The sequence below is a fragment of the Pelodiscus sinensis genome, chromosome 1 (assembly GCF_052426305.1).
Source record: "Pelodiscus sinensis isolate ZL-2025 chromosome 1, ASM5242630v1, whole genome shotgun sequence".
Classification (NCBI taxonomy): domain Eukaryota; kingdom Metazoa; phylum Chordata; order Testudines; family Trionychidae; genus Pelodiscus; species Pelodiscus sinensis.
Genome location: NC_143052.1, coordinates 314877848 through 314893575, shown reverse-complemented (window position 1 = coordinate 314893575; position 15728 = coordinate 314877848). Strand labels below are relative to the sequence as shown.

The window sequence follows — 15728 nt, the reverse complement described above, 5'->3', positions numbered from 1 at the left end:
TTGGTTGGAGAGCAGTCAGGGTACCCTGGGCAGTTCCCCCACCTGGAGTGGAAGTAGTAGTGGCACCCCAGCCTGCTCTCAGAGCAGTGGAGTCTGCTGGAGCGCTGCCTATCCTCAGCACCTAAAATTTATTTAGGGCCATTTTTAGTAAAAGTCATGGACAGGTGACAGGTCATCTTAACCATAGTTCTCTCCAGCACAGTGACAGAGTCCCTGTGTGCCTACCTGGTCATCAACAGTTTATGGAATTTGCTTTGGTCACAAGGATGTCACAATAGTGCTTGTGTAATTTCAACTGGAAGTTCTGGTTGACAGACTGAGAGGCCATCTATCTCTCAGTACTGGAGCTAGTTGGAGAAAGGATTGAGAGAAGGTGTTGAGGAAAGACCAAACCATGAATACATTTGTGAGTGAACAGGAGGTAATTGATAGAGGTAAGGGTCACTATTGTATTTTTTATATCCAACCTGTATCCACACATACACATTCAAGAGCATGGGTGCATAGAAATGTGTAATATTCTCCATTTATATGACCAGATCATTAGCTGCTGTAAATCCAGTGAGCCTCTGCTGACTTCCCTTTTAATTGACTTGAGTTGAAGGACTGGCCTACAGCCTCTGAACCTGGAAACTTTCCTGACAATCTGTGTCACTCTTGGATGTTATGGGGAAGGTCTTCTTTCCTTTCTCCAGTTGTTTTATGTTTAATATGGGTCCTTATTTTATGGCTTCTGCATCCTTGGAGCCAAAATCTAGTGGTGCAAAGCATCAGAGATGGGAGAAATTAGAAGAGAAAACACAGAAGGACTTCTCTTCTAGCTGACTGTGTCTAGACTACAAAGTTCTATCACTTTTCTTCTGAAAGAGGCTTTTCTGACAGTTGGCCCATCTACACTGGGCCAAATGTCAGAAAAAAAGCCTCTTTCAGAACATCCCTTCTTCCTCGTAGAACGAGGTTTACTGAGATGCTGAAAAAACATGTCTGCTTTTCCAATATTTTTTTGGAAAAGCAGACACATTCCTTGGACGTGGCAGAGCTTTTCTGGGATATCTCTGGTATCCTGGACAAACTCTGCAGTCTAGATGTACCTGCTGTCTACTTAAGATATTAAGTGGATAGCTAGCATATTAAATGGAGGATAACCAAGCATTTCTTAGCAACACTAGTGCTCTTAATCCTACACCATTACTATTGCAACTGTATGGGCAATGTAAGTTACAGTTCTGATTCCATCTGCATCTGGGTGTTGGAATCGAAGGGTAAGGATGGGTAATCGCCTAATCTTGAGCAATCTTTCATGGGAAGGGTAAATTCTGATCAATTCCTCCTCCATGCCTTGGAATGCTGTTACAATGGAGACAGATAAATATGGCATTTCAGATTTCTTGTTAAATATTAAGTCTCCAGGAGAATTTCTGCTGAGACACACATAGGAGATAAAATCCTGATTTTATTAATACATCAACTATTTCACAGTTTCATAGAGTTTAAGGGTGGTAGGTCATTAGATCATGTACTTTAATCTTCTGTATGTCACAAACCATTACGTTTCACCTAGCAACCCTATGCTGAAACCAAAACTTGTCTTGGACTAAAAATTGTCACTCTTGAAGGGTATGTCAACACAGCAGACAGGATACTGGGCTAGATGGACCTTTGGTCTGACCCAGTACGGCCGTTCTTATGTTCTTATGTTGTGCATTGGGGGAAAATCTTTTAGGGTCTCTAGAGGCAACTGGACAAATACCTAGTCCGTGTGTCTTCTCTGCAAGTATTTAAATTACCATAAAATAAAACTGAAGCCTTTTTTTCAAAACAGAGTGCATAAAGTTTGACTTCTAAATTCATACAGTGGGGTCTTTAAAAAGTGGCTTGATTTTCAAGAGATACTGAACCCCTAGAAGTTCTTTGCACTATCCATAGGTAATTCTGGGTGCTCAGCACTTTTGGAAATGACACCCTGGCTTAGCAAAACACTTCAGCATGCACGTGTTTAACTTTAGATTTATTTGTTGGCATTGAGTTAGGCATGTGATTGAATCAGGATGTAGGCGTGTTAATATGGATTTAGGAGTTTTAGTTTAGGCACCCAGTTTTAAAAATCTTGGCTATAAATTATTCTGTGTGCTAGCAAAATGCCTAAATTAATAGTAAAGGTGGAAAAGATGATTTTATGTGGGGATCTTATTTAAAAGGAGCAGCTTTTCCTTATTATAATCCGTCCCCCCACAATAGTTCTGCAAACAGACATGGTCACCATGAGGGAAGAAAAGGATTTGCATGACTCCCAGGTCCACTTATCACCATGTCTGGTCTCCTACAGAGTCTTTACTAGATAGTGAATTAAAGACACAAGCACCGAATCCCAATATCAATGATAACCAGCAGAATCCTTTCCTTTAATTTCAGTTGTTTACAGCGAGGTTGTTTTACTCCTGGACCATATGGACAATCAAGATAAGGCCACTATTGCCCTTCAGATTGTCAAGATTGCTGAGACCAAACTGGCTGTCGTTGTGACTGTTCTGCTAGAAAAACTTCAGCAGGATGAGGTAGGGCAGTTTCATCAAATCACATCTGTTTTCCATGTTTCCACTCCAAATTCTGTTTGACTTCATGGAAGTAATTCAATACAGAACTTGGCTCAGCCCACCTTCAGTGTAATCAGTATTTACCCTTCTGTCTTCATGCAAAACTCATCATGCAAAATTCTGTTACAGGTCAGGATGATATAATAAAGAGACACTCAGAGGAGCACTGTCCTTTTGTACACACTGGAGTACATGGGCTGTATATTATAAAAGTGCACTGTAGGGGTATCTATAATCTCTTATAGCAGTATTTTGTCCTCCTTTAGCATCTTCATCCAAAAACCTCAAAGCACTTACCTACTTACTCATGAATTAGGTTTTACAGCACCTTTGGGAGAGTGATAAACTTCCCTATTTACTGATGGGCTGTGTCATGGGGAATTAAATAACTTGCTCAACACCACATAGTGAGTTAGTAGAAGAATGGTGAATAAAACCCATGTGAACTGACTCTCTGCTCTAAATCCAAGACAACACTTCTTAATTATAATGACATATGATTGGGATATAGCTTTGAAGGGTTCTTAAATAATCCAAACCCCTTTTTCCTTTATTAATACTCGCATCCAGCAAAGTCCATTTCTCTATTAAGGGTCAACACAGAAGGCATTTTAGTTTCAAGTACCAGGAAGCCAAGACAAGCAGTTCATTTCTGACTCGCTTGAATAGTGTGGGGCTCATGTATTCATAAGTTATCAATTATGATTTTCAATTGAAAATCCTCCTTACATTTAAAAATGAATGGAAAGAGGCAGAGCCTCTCCCCACTAGAGCAGTGATAGCAGTTTGCAGCTGCATCCTTTAAAAGCACAACCACTGGAATGTGTAGCCAACCATTGGCTTTGAACATTCCAAAGTGCTTTATGACCTTAGCAGGCAGTTCACACCTTCAGCTGCCTGAATTCAGAGTTATAGACTCACAGGAGACAGATGTGAAAGGCTTGTTGGATCATCCAATTTCCCAGCTGTGCCTTTTTCTTTTTTTGGGGCCAAACCAATTTTAAAAGCTCCTAGTGACTGGGTTTCCACCAGCAGTATCTGTGGGTCAATCCTGCTCATTCCCTCCCACTGATTGTTCTTACTAAGCCCATTTGATAGCAAAGCGAGACTTGGTTGTTCTAATAATATTTACCAATTGATTACGTATTGTGTAGGATATGTAACATGCCCAATACCCTATCTGGAGTACATCTTGTCACTCAGGATGTTGCTGCTATGTGCATAGTTGACAGTTGTATGGCTGCATCTGTAATTTGTGGTTATCAGAAACAGAAGTACCTGTACAAGATTGCTTGCCATGTGTTCTTGACATGGTCTCAGGTACCACGCTTCATCTGCATTGTTATGCAAAACATTCCTTCCTCTCACAGCTTCTCCCATGACCTTGCCTGCATGTTTATGTTCACCAGACTTGAGACAGGCCTGGGTTTTGCTTGTTAGAGATCCGCACGTGTTAAAGGGAGACATGGCCATTTACTGTCAAGGCAGGCTCCCCTACACGCACCCAACCTCACCCTGATGCATGAGGTCAGATCCCATAGAGGTTGCAGGTCTCTATTTAAAAGTCAGTTCTGCTGGCCTCCCTGCACTTTTTAAAATTTTCTCCTGAATTACTTCCAAGCTTTTTGATCTTTTCTGGGGAATGTGGTGCCAAAAAAGTGAAATAAGCCAGAAGCAGTCACACCTCAGATGAACAATGAGAAACTTCCTGCTTTATGACAAGATTCCTGTATGTAACAAACCCAGCCCAGATGGCTGTCTTTTTTTTTCACTGTCACTCCAGGTCACTTGTTGTTTCCCACTTTTCTCCCTCTCATTATGTCAGTTATATTGACCCCCTCTCTAGGTGCGCTAGTTTGCAGTTCTCTGAAATCAGTCTTGTTCTGCTCAGGTTTCTAATTTCTCTGTGCCCCTCTTTATTATTTCTCTGTCACAACTCATACCTACAACTCCTCCATATTTAGTATCATCTGTGAATTTCAACTTTGATGGACCCCATAAAAGAGACCTTCAAGTGTGCTACTGTCAATGTAGAGGTAACTCCTGAGCTAATTTTCCCTAAAAGCTGCAGAAGATTTACTGCAGGAGTTGGGTATTTTATAATTGTATTTACAAATTCTGCCTGGAGTGGATAAAAAAGGGCAAGATGCTAATAATAATAACAACAACAATAACAATAATCATCATAATAATAACAACAATAATAAACAAAATTAGATAAGGGGGCAGTGCAGGGCCCTTATTCTGATTAAAAAATTTGTGAATTGCTCAGCTTCTTCTGAAGTGCTGCTAGCTGGGGTGATTGTGGAGGGCATAGCAAGTTTTACACAAATGAAGACAAGGGGTTACTTGAGTGAGTATGCAGGCTGTGGAATCAGTGTGCTCTAGTGGAGAGGACTCCAGATAGTGAATCAGAAGACCTGAATTATTTTCCTGGCTATTGATCTGCTCTTTTAGCCTGGGCTAGTTGTTTCATGTTTAGATTGTAAACTCTTTTGGGCAGAAGCTTATTAGCGTAAGTGTTACTATATTGCGTTACTATATTAGCTTATAGCATTACTATATTGTCATCAAGGAAACATTTTCCCCAATTGTTCTTTTATGTTTTGTCCCCAGAAAAACAGAGTAGACATTTACTGTATCCTGGAGAAAGTATTACAGCAGGATGCCCAGGTCCTAGAGAGAAGGCTACTGAGCAAAATAATAACACTTGCCTCAAACCACATGAGAGAGACTCAGGTAAGTTAGACTAACGGAAGTGTTGGAGCATAAGCTTTTGTGGTCAAAGACCCACTTTACTGCTTTTGCAGATTCAGACTAACACGGCTACCCCTCTGATACTCAGGTAAGTTAGTTTTCCCTATATGCTAATGACAGGAATGAAAGCTTAAACTAATTAAAACATTTTTTGTAAACTATATACTGAAACTCCAGGATTAATGACTGCTAGGGGCCCATAGATCCCCACACCATCCTCCAGAAATCCCAGGTCCTAAGCAGCATGTGACTAGTTTCATCTTGTTCAAGTTACACATGTGCTTAAGTGCTTTGTAAGGTCAGGATATTGTGACATATATCAGATGCAGAGAGGCCTACCGTTTCTTAACAAGCAAGTTTTTTGTGAAGTCTACTAGGGATTTCATTATTGATACTGATTTTCTGTGGAAGGTGCTCTGATACTATGGTGTTAAGCAGCAGGATGAAACCTTAAAACAGAATCTAAGCTATTTCCAAAAGAAGCAGTATTTGGATTTAGGGTATAGTTTATTCAGGAAAATTCTCTGAATATCTTGAAGCTGCCCACCTCCTCTGAGGGAAAAATATCATGTCACTATGACAGCCAATCATCCACCACAAATAGCTAATAGCGAATAGTCTAAGCAGCTTGCAAACAACTGAAAGGCTGACAAGTGTTTAGCCAAACGATTCAATGATTATTTATGACTAATGATTCTGTTCACAGAAAGTTGGGTGGAAAACAGAAATAAAAACTTGATTCATTTGAGCAGCATTGGCTGGTATAGTTGGCTTTAATCACTTCAGTCTCTCTCTTTTTGTATTTTTTAAGGAAGCAACAAATGAACTAAAAGTGGCAGCGAGCAACACATTAGTGGCTCTGGCACGCTGCTATTTCAATGAGGTGATGTATGAGCTTCAATGTCATCTGAAACCACTGGAGCTGTCTGACGAGTTCACTTTGATTACACTGGACAACCTATCATCAGCCTATCGTATGTCAACTTCCATCTTTTGTTTCAAAGTTATTGTCTTCCATTTAAGGACAGAGGTTCACGCTCTGTACAGCTACACAAAGTGCTATTTGGGGGGCATGAGATGAACTGCTGTGGCTGGTTCTAGTTGCTAGACCATGAGCTATCCACACCAAGGTGCAAGCTCTTATGCCCCATTTGAAGTTCTTAAAGGACAGGATTGAGGAAAATCAGGTCTAGTGGAGCTCTTCTCCATTCCATTTCTCATCCCTCCCCAGTGCTCTCTCTCCTACTCTGGGAGAGGATTGGGCATCCAGCACAGCTGCACATTGGTGGAGAATGCTCCTCCTCAGGGTAAATCCCCCACTGATTTTTTACTGCTGCTTATCATTTGTGTACGCAGCACAAAATGACCTAGGAGCCCATAGCATCCGACCCAGCGGTGTTTCTAAATGCGATAGTAAGAAGGCAGATAACAGTCAATTGTCTGTCTTCCTTTTCTTCTGGTCCTTCTTTTCAGCACTCAAGTGCATTCCTTTTGTGGGAATGACCCTGTACGGCATGAGCTCCATGCGGATGTTAGTCGACGAGAGCAGGCTGAGGCAAGCATTTTGTGGTGGTAAGTGCCAGCACTTATTGTAGATGTCCAAAATGGATATTTAGGGGCCTTGGTACAGAGTTAAGTGACTGATCGTTTACAAACAGGCTCTGAACTGGATTGTACCAGGGGCTGAGTCCTCATGCTCCTGTGGCACTCAGTGGAGTTGAGAGTGCTCCTTACTTTGCTGGAGGTGCTGAGCATTTGTAAGTTTAGGCACTTTATGACTTGTGGATATTTTAAAAATAAACAAAAGCTGATGCTGCCCATGTGCCAGGAAACTCCTGGGGGAGAATGTGCAGGCAACAGATTGAATTACATTTAAAAATTTCCCGTTTTCCACCCCTCCACCCATTCCTCCTCTTTATTTTCTTAATTATCATCTCCTTTCACCCTCTTTCTCTGTCCTCTGGTCTTCTCCACTTCTCTCTTCCTTTGCTTTTTAGTTGATGCTCAAGTAAGGCCACGTCTACACTATGCAGAAGATCAATGCTGCTGCAGTTGATCACCAGGGTCCAAATTAGCAGGTCTAGTGAAGACCCACTAATTCGAACTGAGTGGGTGCTCCCGTTGGCACCGGTAGTCCTGCTTCTCATGAGGAATAACACTCCTGTCAACCTTCCACTGTGTGGACAGTCTGAAAACACTATTTAAGATACATCAACTCCAGCTACATAATTAACATAGCTGGAGTTGCGTACCTTAAGTCAACTTTCCCCTTTAGTGTAGATCAGGCCTAAGGGCCTAATCCTGCACCTTTGAGATAAATGGGAATTTTGCCATCAGCGTCATAGAACATGGGATTGAGCCTTAATTTTCCTTTCAAGGGCAGGGGGTGCATCTAATTTTAGGGCAAAATGCTGTCAAATCTCAGTATAGCTAATAGGAGTTAGGGGCACTGAACATCTTTCAGACAAACTGTAACCCAATAGGAAATCATACAGTTTTAGGGCTAAATAAGCAATAACTGCAGAGGACATGAATCATTCAGAAAACAGCTGGTCAAAATATTTTGGTTTTTTTATTATATGTTTCATATTTGTTTCCAATTTGATGGAATATTAAACTGAAAAATGTCAATGACAGTTTTAATCAGGATGTGTTCAGTGTTTTTGTGCAGCTAAAAAGGTGGCTGAAATTTGTTGATTTTTGAAACATGTGAATGATCTTTGTAATTTGAAATTTTGAAAAAAACAAGAGTAAACACTTTTAATTTAATTTAAACTACCTTTTCAATCAGCTCTAATTAAGAGGTAACAAGGGAGAAAAAATATGTTTTCAAATGATGGGAATTAAAAAGAGATGGAGAGAGGCAAAAGAGAAGAAAGCCTTTTGAGAAACAAGAAATGGAAAGGAGGGAAGAGAAATAATTCAAAACTGTTATTGGATTTCATCAGCTGTTCCTGAATTGGGCATGGAATTGTAATAAACTACAAGCCTGGGTGTCTTCACTGATGAAGCAACGTATCCTTATTACTATTGCATCCTTTTCATATTGCCTGTCTTTTTTCCTTCCATGCAGTTCTGGAAAAATGGTCAAGGGCAGTAAATGTATATTTTAGTAACTGGGAAAAGTGCCCATTTCCCAGAATGGGTAAATCTCAATTCTGTGATCAAATTCTTCCCCTCTATCGTCATGTGACAAGCAAATGGACCACATGTAAAGATTTGGAGGTGAGAATTGTAGGTTTTCTAAACCTTTATGAGAAATTGTATTGTTAAATTCTCTGTGTATGGCATTCTTTGTGATGATGGAGTTCAATGGCAGGTTCTTTGGGATAGAACAGAGTATGATGTAAAACATTTAAAAAAGATTATAATGTCACAAGCTCATGGAAATTCTGTCTGTACATAGTGTACATAGATTCCAGTTTTGTCACCTGACATGCAGATGAATACAGGAGAATGGGCTAAATTCATTCCTGGCAGATGTCTATTCAGTTCCAGTAGAGTTACAGCAGGAATGAGTTGGTTTAGTGTGCATACTAATCTGGGGAAATATCCCACTTGGGAAAGTTGTGAGGTGCACTAGAATATAATTCTGAAACCAACATCATAGCTGTGTCTAGACTGGAAAAACTTGCCAGCTGTGTACACTGGCTGCTTGAATTTCCGGAAAAGCACTGACGATCTCATGTAAGATCGTCAGTGGTTTTCCGGAAAGATTATGCTGCTCCCGTTCAGGCAAAAGTCCTTTTCCGAAAGACTTTTGCGCAAAAGGGCCAGGGTAGACAGCACAGTAGTGTTTTCCCCCAAAAAAGCCCCGATCGTGAAAATGGCGATTGGGGCTTTTTTGCGGAAAAGCGTGTCTAGATTGGCCACGGACGCTTTTCCGCAAAAAGTGCTTTTGCGGAAAAGCATCCTGCCAATCTAGACGTGCTTTTCCGAAAATGCTTTTAACAGAAAACTTTTCCGTTAAAAGCATTTTCAGAAAATCATGCCAGTGTAGACGTAGCCCATGAGTCTTAATTCTTTACCAGGAAATATTGAGATAGGGCTGTTTCAACAGTGGAAAAGGGAAATTGTGTCTCTTTGTAGCTCAAGCAGGCCATCATCAAAGCCCTTGGTCCCATGATGAGCCTCCTCCTGCATAAAGAAGAGTATCAAGATCAGGTGTTCGAACAGATCCCATGGCTCCTTGAGCAATATAAAGAGGATGTTAATGTTTTTCATGCCACCAAGGTGAGATACTTATTAAAATAACTATCAATGTGTGCGCATAGGTGAACTGCACTAGCTGCTACCAGTGGCGTTTCCTGGTCTACATAGTGACTTGTTAGATAATAGATAAACACACAAGTCTTGATTTTATAGACATGGTGACCTTCCTGAGAAGCAGTAACTCTGAAAAATATTTTGGGAAACTTGGTGAATACTCAGCTGAACATGACCTACAAATGCGATGCTGTGGCCAAAAAAGCTGAAGTGATACTGGGATGCATACATGGGGAAATCTCAAGGAGGAATACAGTGGGAAATGCAAAGTTCATTTCCACACTAGAACTGACCAACAGATATTGGTAGATACCCCTGATACCGGCTTCCTGTGAGAAGAGTGCCTTCCACACCCTGCCTGGCTTATAGCAATTCAGCAGGATGCCATTTGGGCTGCACAGAGCCTCAGCCACTTTTCAGCAGCTCATGAACCAAATATTGCAAACATATATGCAATATACAGCCGTGTGCATTAAGAATATTGTCATCCACAGCACCAGCTGGGGGGAACACCTCTGACATCTTAGCAAGGTATTATAAGCCCCAATAGATGCAGGACTCACTGTGAATCCAGCCAAGTGCCATCTTAGTGAACACAGTAGGAAGGGGAAAACTATAGCTCCTTGATAAATAAGGTCTAAGGCTTGTGTGACTGCCCCACCTCCATGACAAAGAAACAGGTGCCACAATACTTCAGACACAGTGGCTGCTTAGTACCCAACTTCATCACACTGGGCACCCTATTATTGGACCTGATGAAGAACACCCAATCACAGAAAGTCCAGTAATCAGAAGACTGTGAGGAAGCCTTCCAGGCCCTGTGAAAGCAGCTGAACCAAGAGCTGGTCCTATCCCATCCAACTTCACAAAGCCTTCTATCCTTCAAATGGAGGTCTCGGAGGTAGGACCAGGAGTGGTACTATCTCAAGAAGTAGGTGGGAAGGAGCACCAGATCCTTTCTCTCAGCTGCAAGCTGTTCTCCTGAGAGACCTGCTGCCCTACTATAGCAAGGGAGGCCCTGGCCATCAAGTGGGTGATCTACACCCTGGGGGTATGTCTACACTACAAAGTTAATTCGAACTAACGGATGTTAGTTCGAATTAACTTTGATAGGCGCTACACTAGTGCTCCGCTAGTTCGAACTTAATTCGAACTAGCGGCGCACTTAGTTCGAACCAGGTAAATCTCATTGTACGAGGACTAAGCCTAGTTCGAATTTACTAGTTCGAATTAAGGGGTGTGTAGCCCCTTAATTCGAACTAGTGGGAGGCTAGCCCTCCCCAGCTTTCCCTGGTGGCCACTCTGGCCAACACCAGGGAAACTCGTCTGCCCCCCTCCCGGCCCCGGACCCCTGAAAGGGGAACGGGCTGGCTACGGTGCCTGTGCCAGGTGCAAGCCTGCCAGCACCCAGCTAGCAGACCCTGCACCTGGCACGGCTCGAGCCAGCCACCCGCTGCCACCCAGCCCTCTCCCTCTTCCCAGGCTGGCGGCTCTCGGGAGCCTGCCCAGGACCGCAAGAGGCGGGCACCCGCCTGGTTTAGTGCGGATATCGTGGACCTCGTCCACGACCTCCGCACTAGGCACAGGAAAGTGGCCGTCTAGGGCACGAGAGCTGCCAGCCTGGCCACCCAGGAGCAGGTGTGCATGAAAATCAAGGTGGTCCACTGAGACCCCCGACCCTGACCCTGAGCTTACAATGGCCATACTGGGTCATACCAAAGGTCCATCTAGCCCAGTAGCCTGTCTGCCAACAGCAGCCAACCCTAGGGACCCTGGAGGGGATGGACCGAAGACAGTGACCAAGCCATTTGTCTCGTGCCATCCCTCTCCAGCCTTCCACAAACCTTGGGCAGGGACACCACTCCTACCCCCTGGCTAATAGCACTCCATGGACCCACCCTCCATCACTTGTTCCAAACCTCTGATCATTGTAGTTGCCCTCCCCTCTCCCACCCTCTCTCTTCCCCTCTCCCACCCCCTTTTCCCAGTCTCCCCGAGTTTTGTTCAATAAAGAGAGATTCTATTTTTGACCACAAGTACATCAGGAAGGGGGGCTAGGGAGGGGTAAGTGGAAGGAGGTGAGGGAGGAATGGGGTACGAGCTCCCGATGGGCTGGCTCTGCGGGCTTCTGGGGGTGGACGCTCTCCTGCAGCCCCCCAATTGCTCCCTCTCCCCAGATGGCAGCCTGCGGCAAGTACAGCCGGGCTGATGGCCGAGTGCTGTAATGTGCCCAGTGTGGGCACTCAGGGCTCTCCAAGCCAGGACTGCTTTGCAAGCGGGGAACTGTCTGTCCGGGGTGGGGGTTGGGTCCCTTTAAGCACAGCCCTCAGCTTGCCTGAGGCAGTAGCTCCATGCTCTAAGTCGTCATCTGATGCCCTTCCGGCACTGCTTCCGGCCATCCTTAACCCCCGTTCAGGGTCCACTTAATGTGGACATGCTAGTTCGAATTAGCAAAACGCTAATTCGAACTAGTTTTTTAGTCTGGGATATTATGTACTGGGGAAGCCCTTTCAACTGGTCACCAACCACGCACCCCTCAGATGGATTAATAACATGAAGGACACCAGTGCCTGAATCATGAGGTAGTACTTCCCGCTCCAACCCTATGACTTCTGTATGTTACACTGGGCCAGGGAAGGCTTATGCAAACACAGACTTCTCCCAAGTGGAAGGAGACGATGAAGAGGAAGGTCCACCAATGGACACCCTTTTAACGGGGAGTGTTTGTGACAGAGGATACCCACCATGCATGGTTCAGCGGGAGCTAATCATGATCTGTGGGCTATGCCCCTTCATACTTGCTGGGAATGCTCCAACTGGAACCAGGAAACCAGGATATAAAAGGGAGCAGCTCAGTTCTGTCTAGGCTGACAGCTGAAGGGAGCAGAGGTGCTTTGCAGGCTTTTGTGGAGGGACTGACAGTGCCCTAGGATGCAGAAACCAGCCAGCCTGTGGTTCCAGTTGACCCCCCTCCCCTCCCCACAACCATCCAATGCCACAGATGGAGGAGAGACCACGGAGTTACTGAGATGACCTGCTGCAGAAGAATGGTTGGAAGTAATCTATGTGAACTAAGCATTATTGAGTTGAGGTATTAGACTTTGACTCTGCATGTTTTGGAAGAAACCCCATTGAGCTGCAAGACAAGGCCCTAGGCTGGGACCCTGTGGAGTAGGTAGAGCCTGGTGAAGAAGGGCTGGCCACTAGGCAACACTGGTTTGCCCCAAAGAGTAGTTGAGCACTAGGTTGAACGGTCGTACCTAGAAGGGCTTGGGTCGTTGAGCTGAAGAGCCTCATCAAAGGGCTGCTGCACTGACCCTGACTATTAGGCAATGCTGCTCTAAGAACCAGGCCTGCTATGGTGGTTGGGGAGACTAGGCCACTTGGGCTGCCTTAGTTCTTTAAGTCCTCCACAACCTGATACCATCCAAACAGGGTGGACCTACCCTGTGACAGGTGACTTAATTACAGTCTATAATATCTGCATGGGGAAATCTATGTAATGACCTAGCAGAGAAAGGCATGACATGATCCAGTGGCTACAAACTGAAACAGGATACATTCAGATGGGAAATAAGGTCTACCTTTTCAGTGGTGGGATATTAGGCATTCAAACCATTTTCCAAGAGTCAAGGTGATCATTTTAAAATCAAGATTGGATTTTTTTCTGAAAGTTCTGCTTTAGGAATTATTTTGGCAATTTCTAAGGCCTGTGTCATACAGAAGGCCTGACTAGTTGATGACAATCATCCCTTTTGGCCTTGGAATCTATGAATTCCATGAACCTGCTTCAGTCATTGAATATTGCTCCTTTGTATGCCCACCTTCTAACTTTCACCCTCTGTTGTAGAGTCTGAGGCAGCTCTTGGAAGTCTCTGGTGAATATAAGATCCTTCTACCTAAAAGGAAATTTCAAGCCATCTGCAGTGCTCTGCACAACCGGGTGAGGGGAACTTCTTCTTGTATCACTTGAGCTTAAGCACAGCAGATCTGAAGCATATTAACAATAAACATCTTTTGAATGCTAGTGAAGAGCCCGGAGACCTTCTTATGCCTTATTGGTTTCTGCTGGCTTAAGAATAAGCAGATAGTGGTCTCATTTTATTAGCTAAAATCCAGCTCAGTTTGTAAAGCAATTTTAGCATAAGCCAGTTATTAGAGGGAGTTAGAGTTATATAGTAAAAACTGATCCCATCCAAATGGGGAGGACCTAGCCTGTGACAGGGTGACTTAATTGCAGTCTATAATATCTATGTGGGGAAACATATGTAATAATCTAGCAGAGAAAGGCATAACGTGAGCCAATAACTAGAAAATGAAGCTGGACAAATTCAGACTGCAAATAAGGCCTACATTTTTATGGTGGAATAATTAACCATTTGAACCAGTTACCAAGGATCAAGTCTTGATTCAATTAGCTCTGCTGCTAAAAACACTTTGAAAGCAGGAACTTCTGTTATCCAATGCATCGGTCATTGTTTCTGATTCTTGTTGTGCAGTCAGTACCATTTATTTTGGGTTCAGAGCCCTATTTGGAAAGGTAGGAAGTGAGTGCTTAGAAATTAATTGAGCATCTTCTTTTCAGTTGCTTGTTCTGATTAGTTTTCCTTTGATCACTTCTCTTCTTCCCACAGATCTGTTCTCCAACTCAGCAGCTCATCATGGAAAATCAAATGGAGCTGTGCTATTGTATCCTACTGCTAGGTAGGGGAAGAGACTCCAAATTACACAGTAGTTTCCTTGTAACTTCCTTCTTTTGTAGATGTGGTAAGAATGAGCTTTCAGTTGTTAGTGAGGATGTGATTTCTTCCTTTGCAGCCCGTTCTTCTCCTGATGACCTCATAGCTTTTCTGCACTCGCAGCTGAAGATTAAGAATGAGACTGTTCGTGTGGCATCCCTGAATCTGCTCACAGCTATTATTGGTGCTGACTGTAAGTAACACAGGAGAAACTGTGACTGCTGCGATCATCGCCATCGTGCTGGGGGTTGAGTTGGGGACATCCAGAGCTAAAAGCATGAGCTGCTATAGGTTGCTCTAAAGAACCAAGGCTTTGCAGGCATGGTAGGGCTATAACATACTCATGATCTCTGCAAATGGGGCACAGAGGATCTGTAACACAGGGGCGGATATAGGGCAGGGCGAGCGGGGTGGCCGCCCCGGGTCCCGCGCTTCAAAAAGCCCCGCGCACGCGCCGTGGTGCCACCGCGCATGCACATGACGTCACTGTGCATGCGCCGTGGCAAAGGGGGGGCCCCGCGGCATTATGCTGCCCGGAGCCCCGCAAAATGGTCATCTGCTCCTGCTGTAACACATAGAGTCATATAGTCATAGATTATTAGAACTGGAAGGGACCTTGAGAGGTCATCAAGTCCAGTCCCCTGCCCTCATGGCAGGACCAAGCACTGTCTAGATCATCCCTGATAGGTGTCTATCCAATCTGCTCTTAAATACTCCAGTGGTGGAGATTCCACAACTTCCCTTGGCAATTTTTCACAGTGTTTAACCAAACTAACAGTTGGGACGTTTTTCCTAATGTCCAACCTAAACCTCCCTTGCTGCAATTTAAGCCCATTGTTTCTTGTCCTATCATCAGAGGCCAAAGAGAACAATTTTTCTCCCTTCTCCTTGCGACACCCTTTTAGCTGCATGCTCACCAGAGGGTTGGAAATTCACTAAAGGGACCCAGTGCTTCTCTAAGTTACTCCCATGTGGTCACACAGAAATCAACAGGGTTAATTAAGTGCTGAATGTAGCCTAAGATATTTTCAAGGTTCAAATACAAATGTAATCTTGTGGCGGATGCATGTTAATAATAATGAGATAAAAACAAAATAGTACTCCTGACTGAATAAGTATTAGACACTCTAGAATAGATTCCGAATTCTGCTATACTGGTGGTAAACACAGACTAACTTCACTGACCTCCATTTGTCTAACTCTCTTACAATATTTCCATCAGGATAGTATGATGGTGCTATTTACAGAAGTGGAAATACTTCAGACTTAGACTGGTGTAACTGAGATCAGAGCCTGGTCCTATATTTTCCCCGCTGATTCTGTATATGAGTGAAGCTTGGTAGTACTCTTAAATAGGGCCCAGGACACATTC

General features: G+C 43.7%; 1 protein-coding gene across 1 annotated transcript; it reads left to right on the top strand.

Annotated features, from left to right (window-relative positions):
- Nucleotides 1–9271: 9271 nt before the first annotated feature.
- Nucleotides 9272–15030, top strand: LOC142824866 (maestro heat-like repeat-containing protein family member 2B). Its single transcript, XM_089776458.1, has 4 exons — nt 9272–9584; nt 13468–13560; nt 14252–14321; nt 14436–15030. Exons 1-4 carry the CDS (start codon nt 9474–9476, stop codon nt 14555–14557), a joined length of 396 nt encoding a protein of 131 aa, XP_089632584.1. The 5' UTR covers nt 9272–9473; the 3' UTR covers nt 14558–15030.
- Nucleotides 15031–15728: the final 698 nt, after the last annotated feature.

Bases quoted from the DNA above. Each gene is read 5' to 3' on its own strand.
- LOC142824866 (XM_089776458.1), top strand. From the start codon at position 9,474: ATGATGAGCCTCCTCCTGCATAAAGAAGAGTATCAAGATCAGGTGTTC. The intron at 9,585-13,467 runs GTGAGATACTTA...CCTCTGTTGTAG, and splicing joins ATGTTTTTCATGCCACCAAG to AGTCTGAGGCAGCTCTTGGA. The intron at 13,561-14,251 runs GTGAGGGGAACT...TTCTTCCCACAG, and splicing joins GCAGTGCTCTGCACAACCGG to ATCTGTTCTCCAACTCAGCA.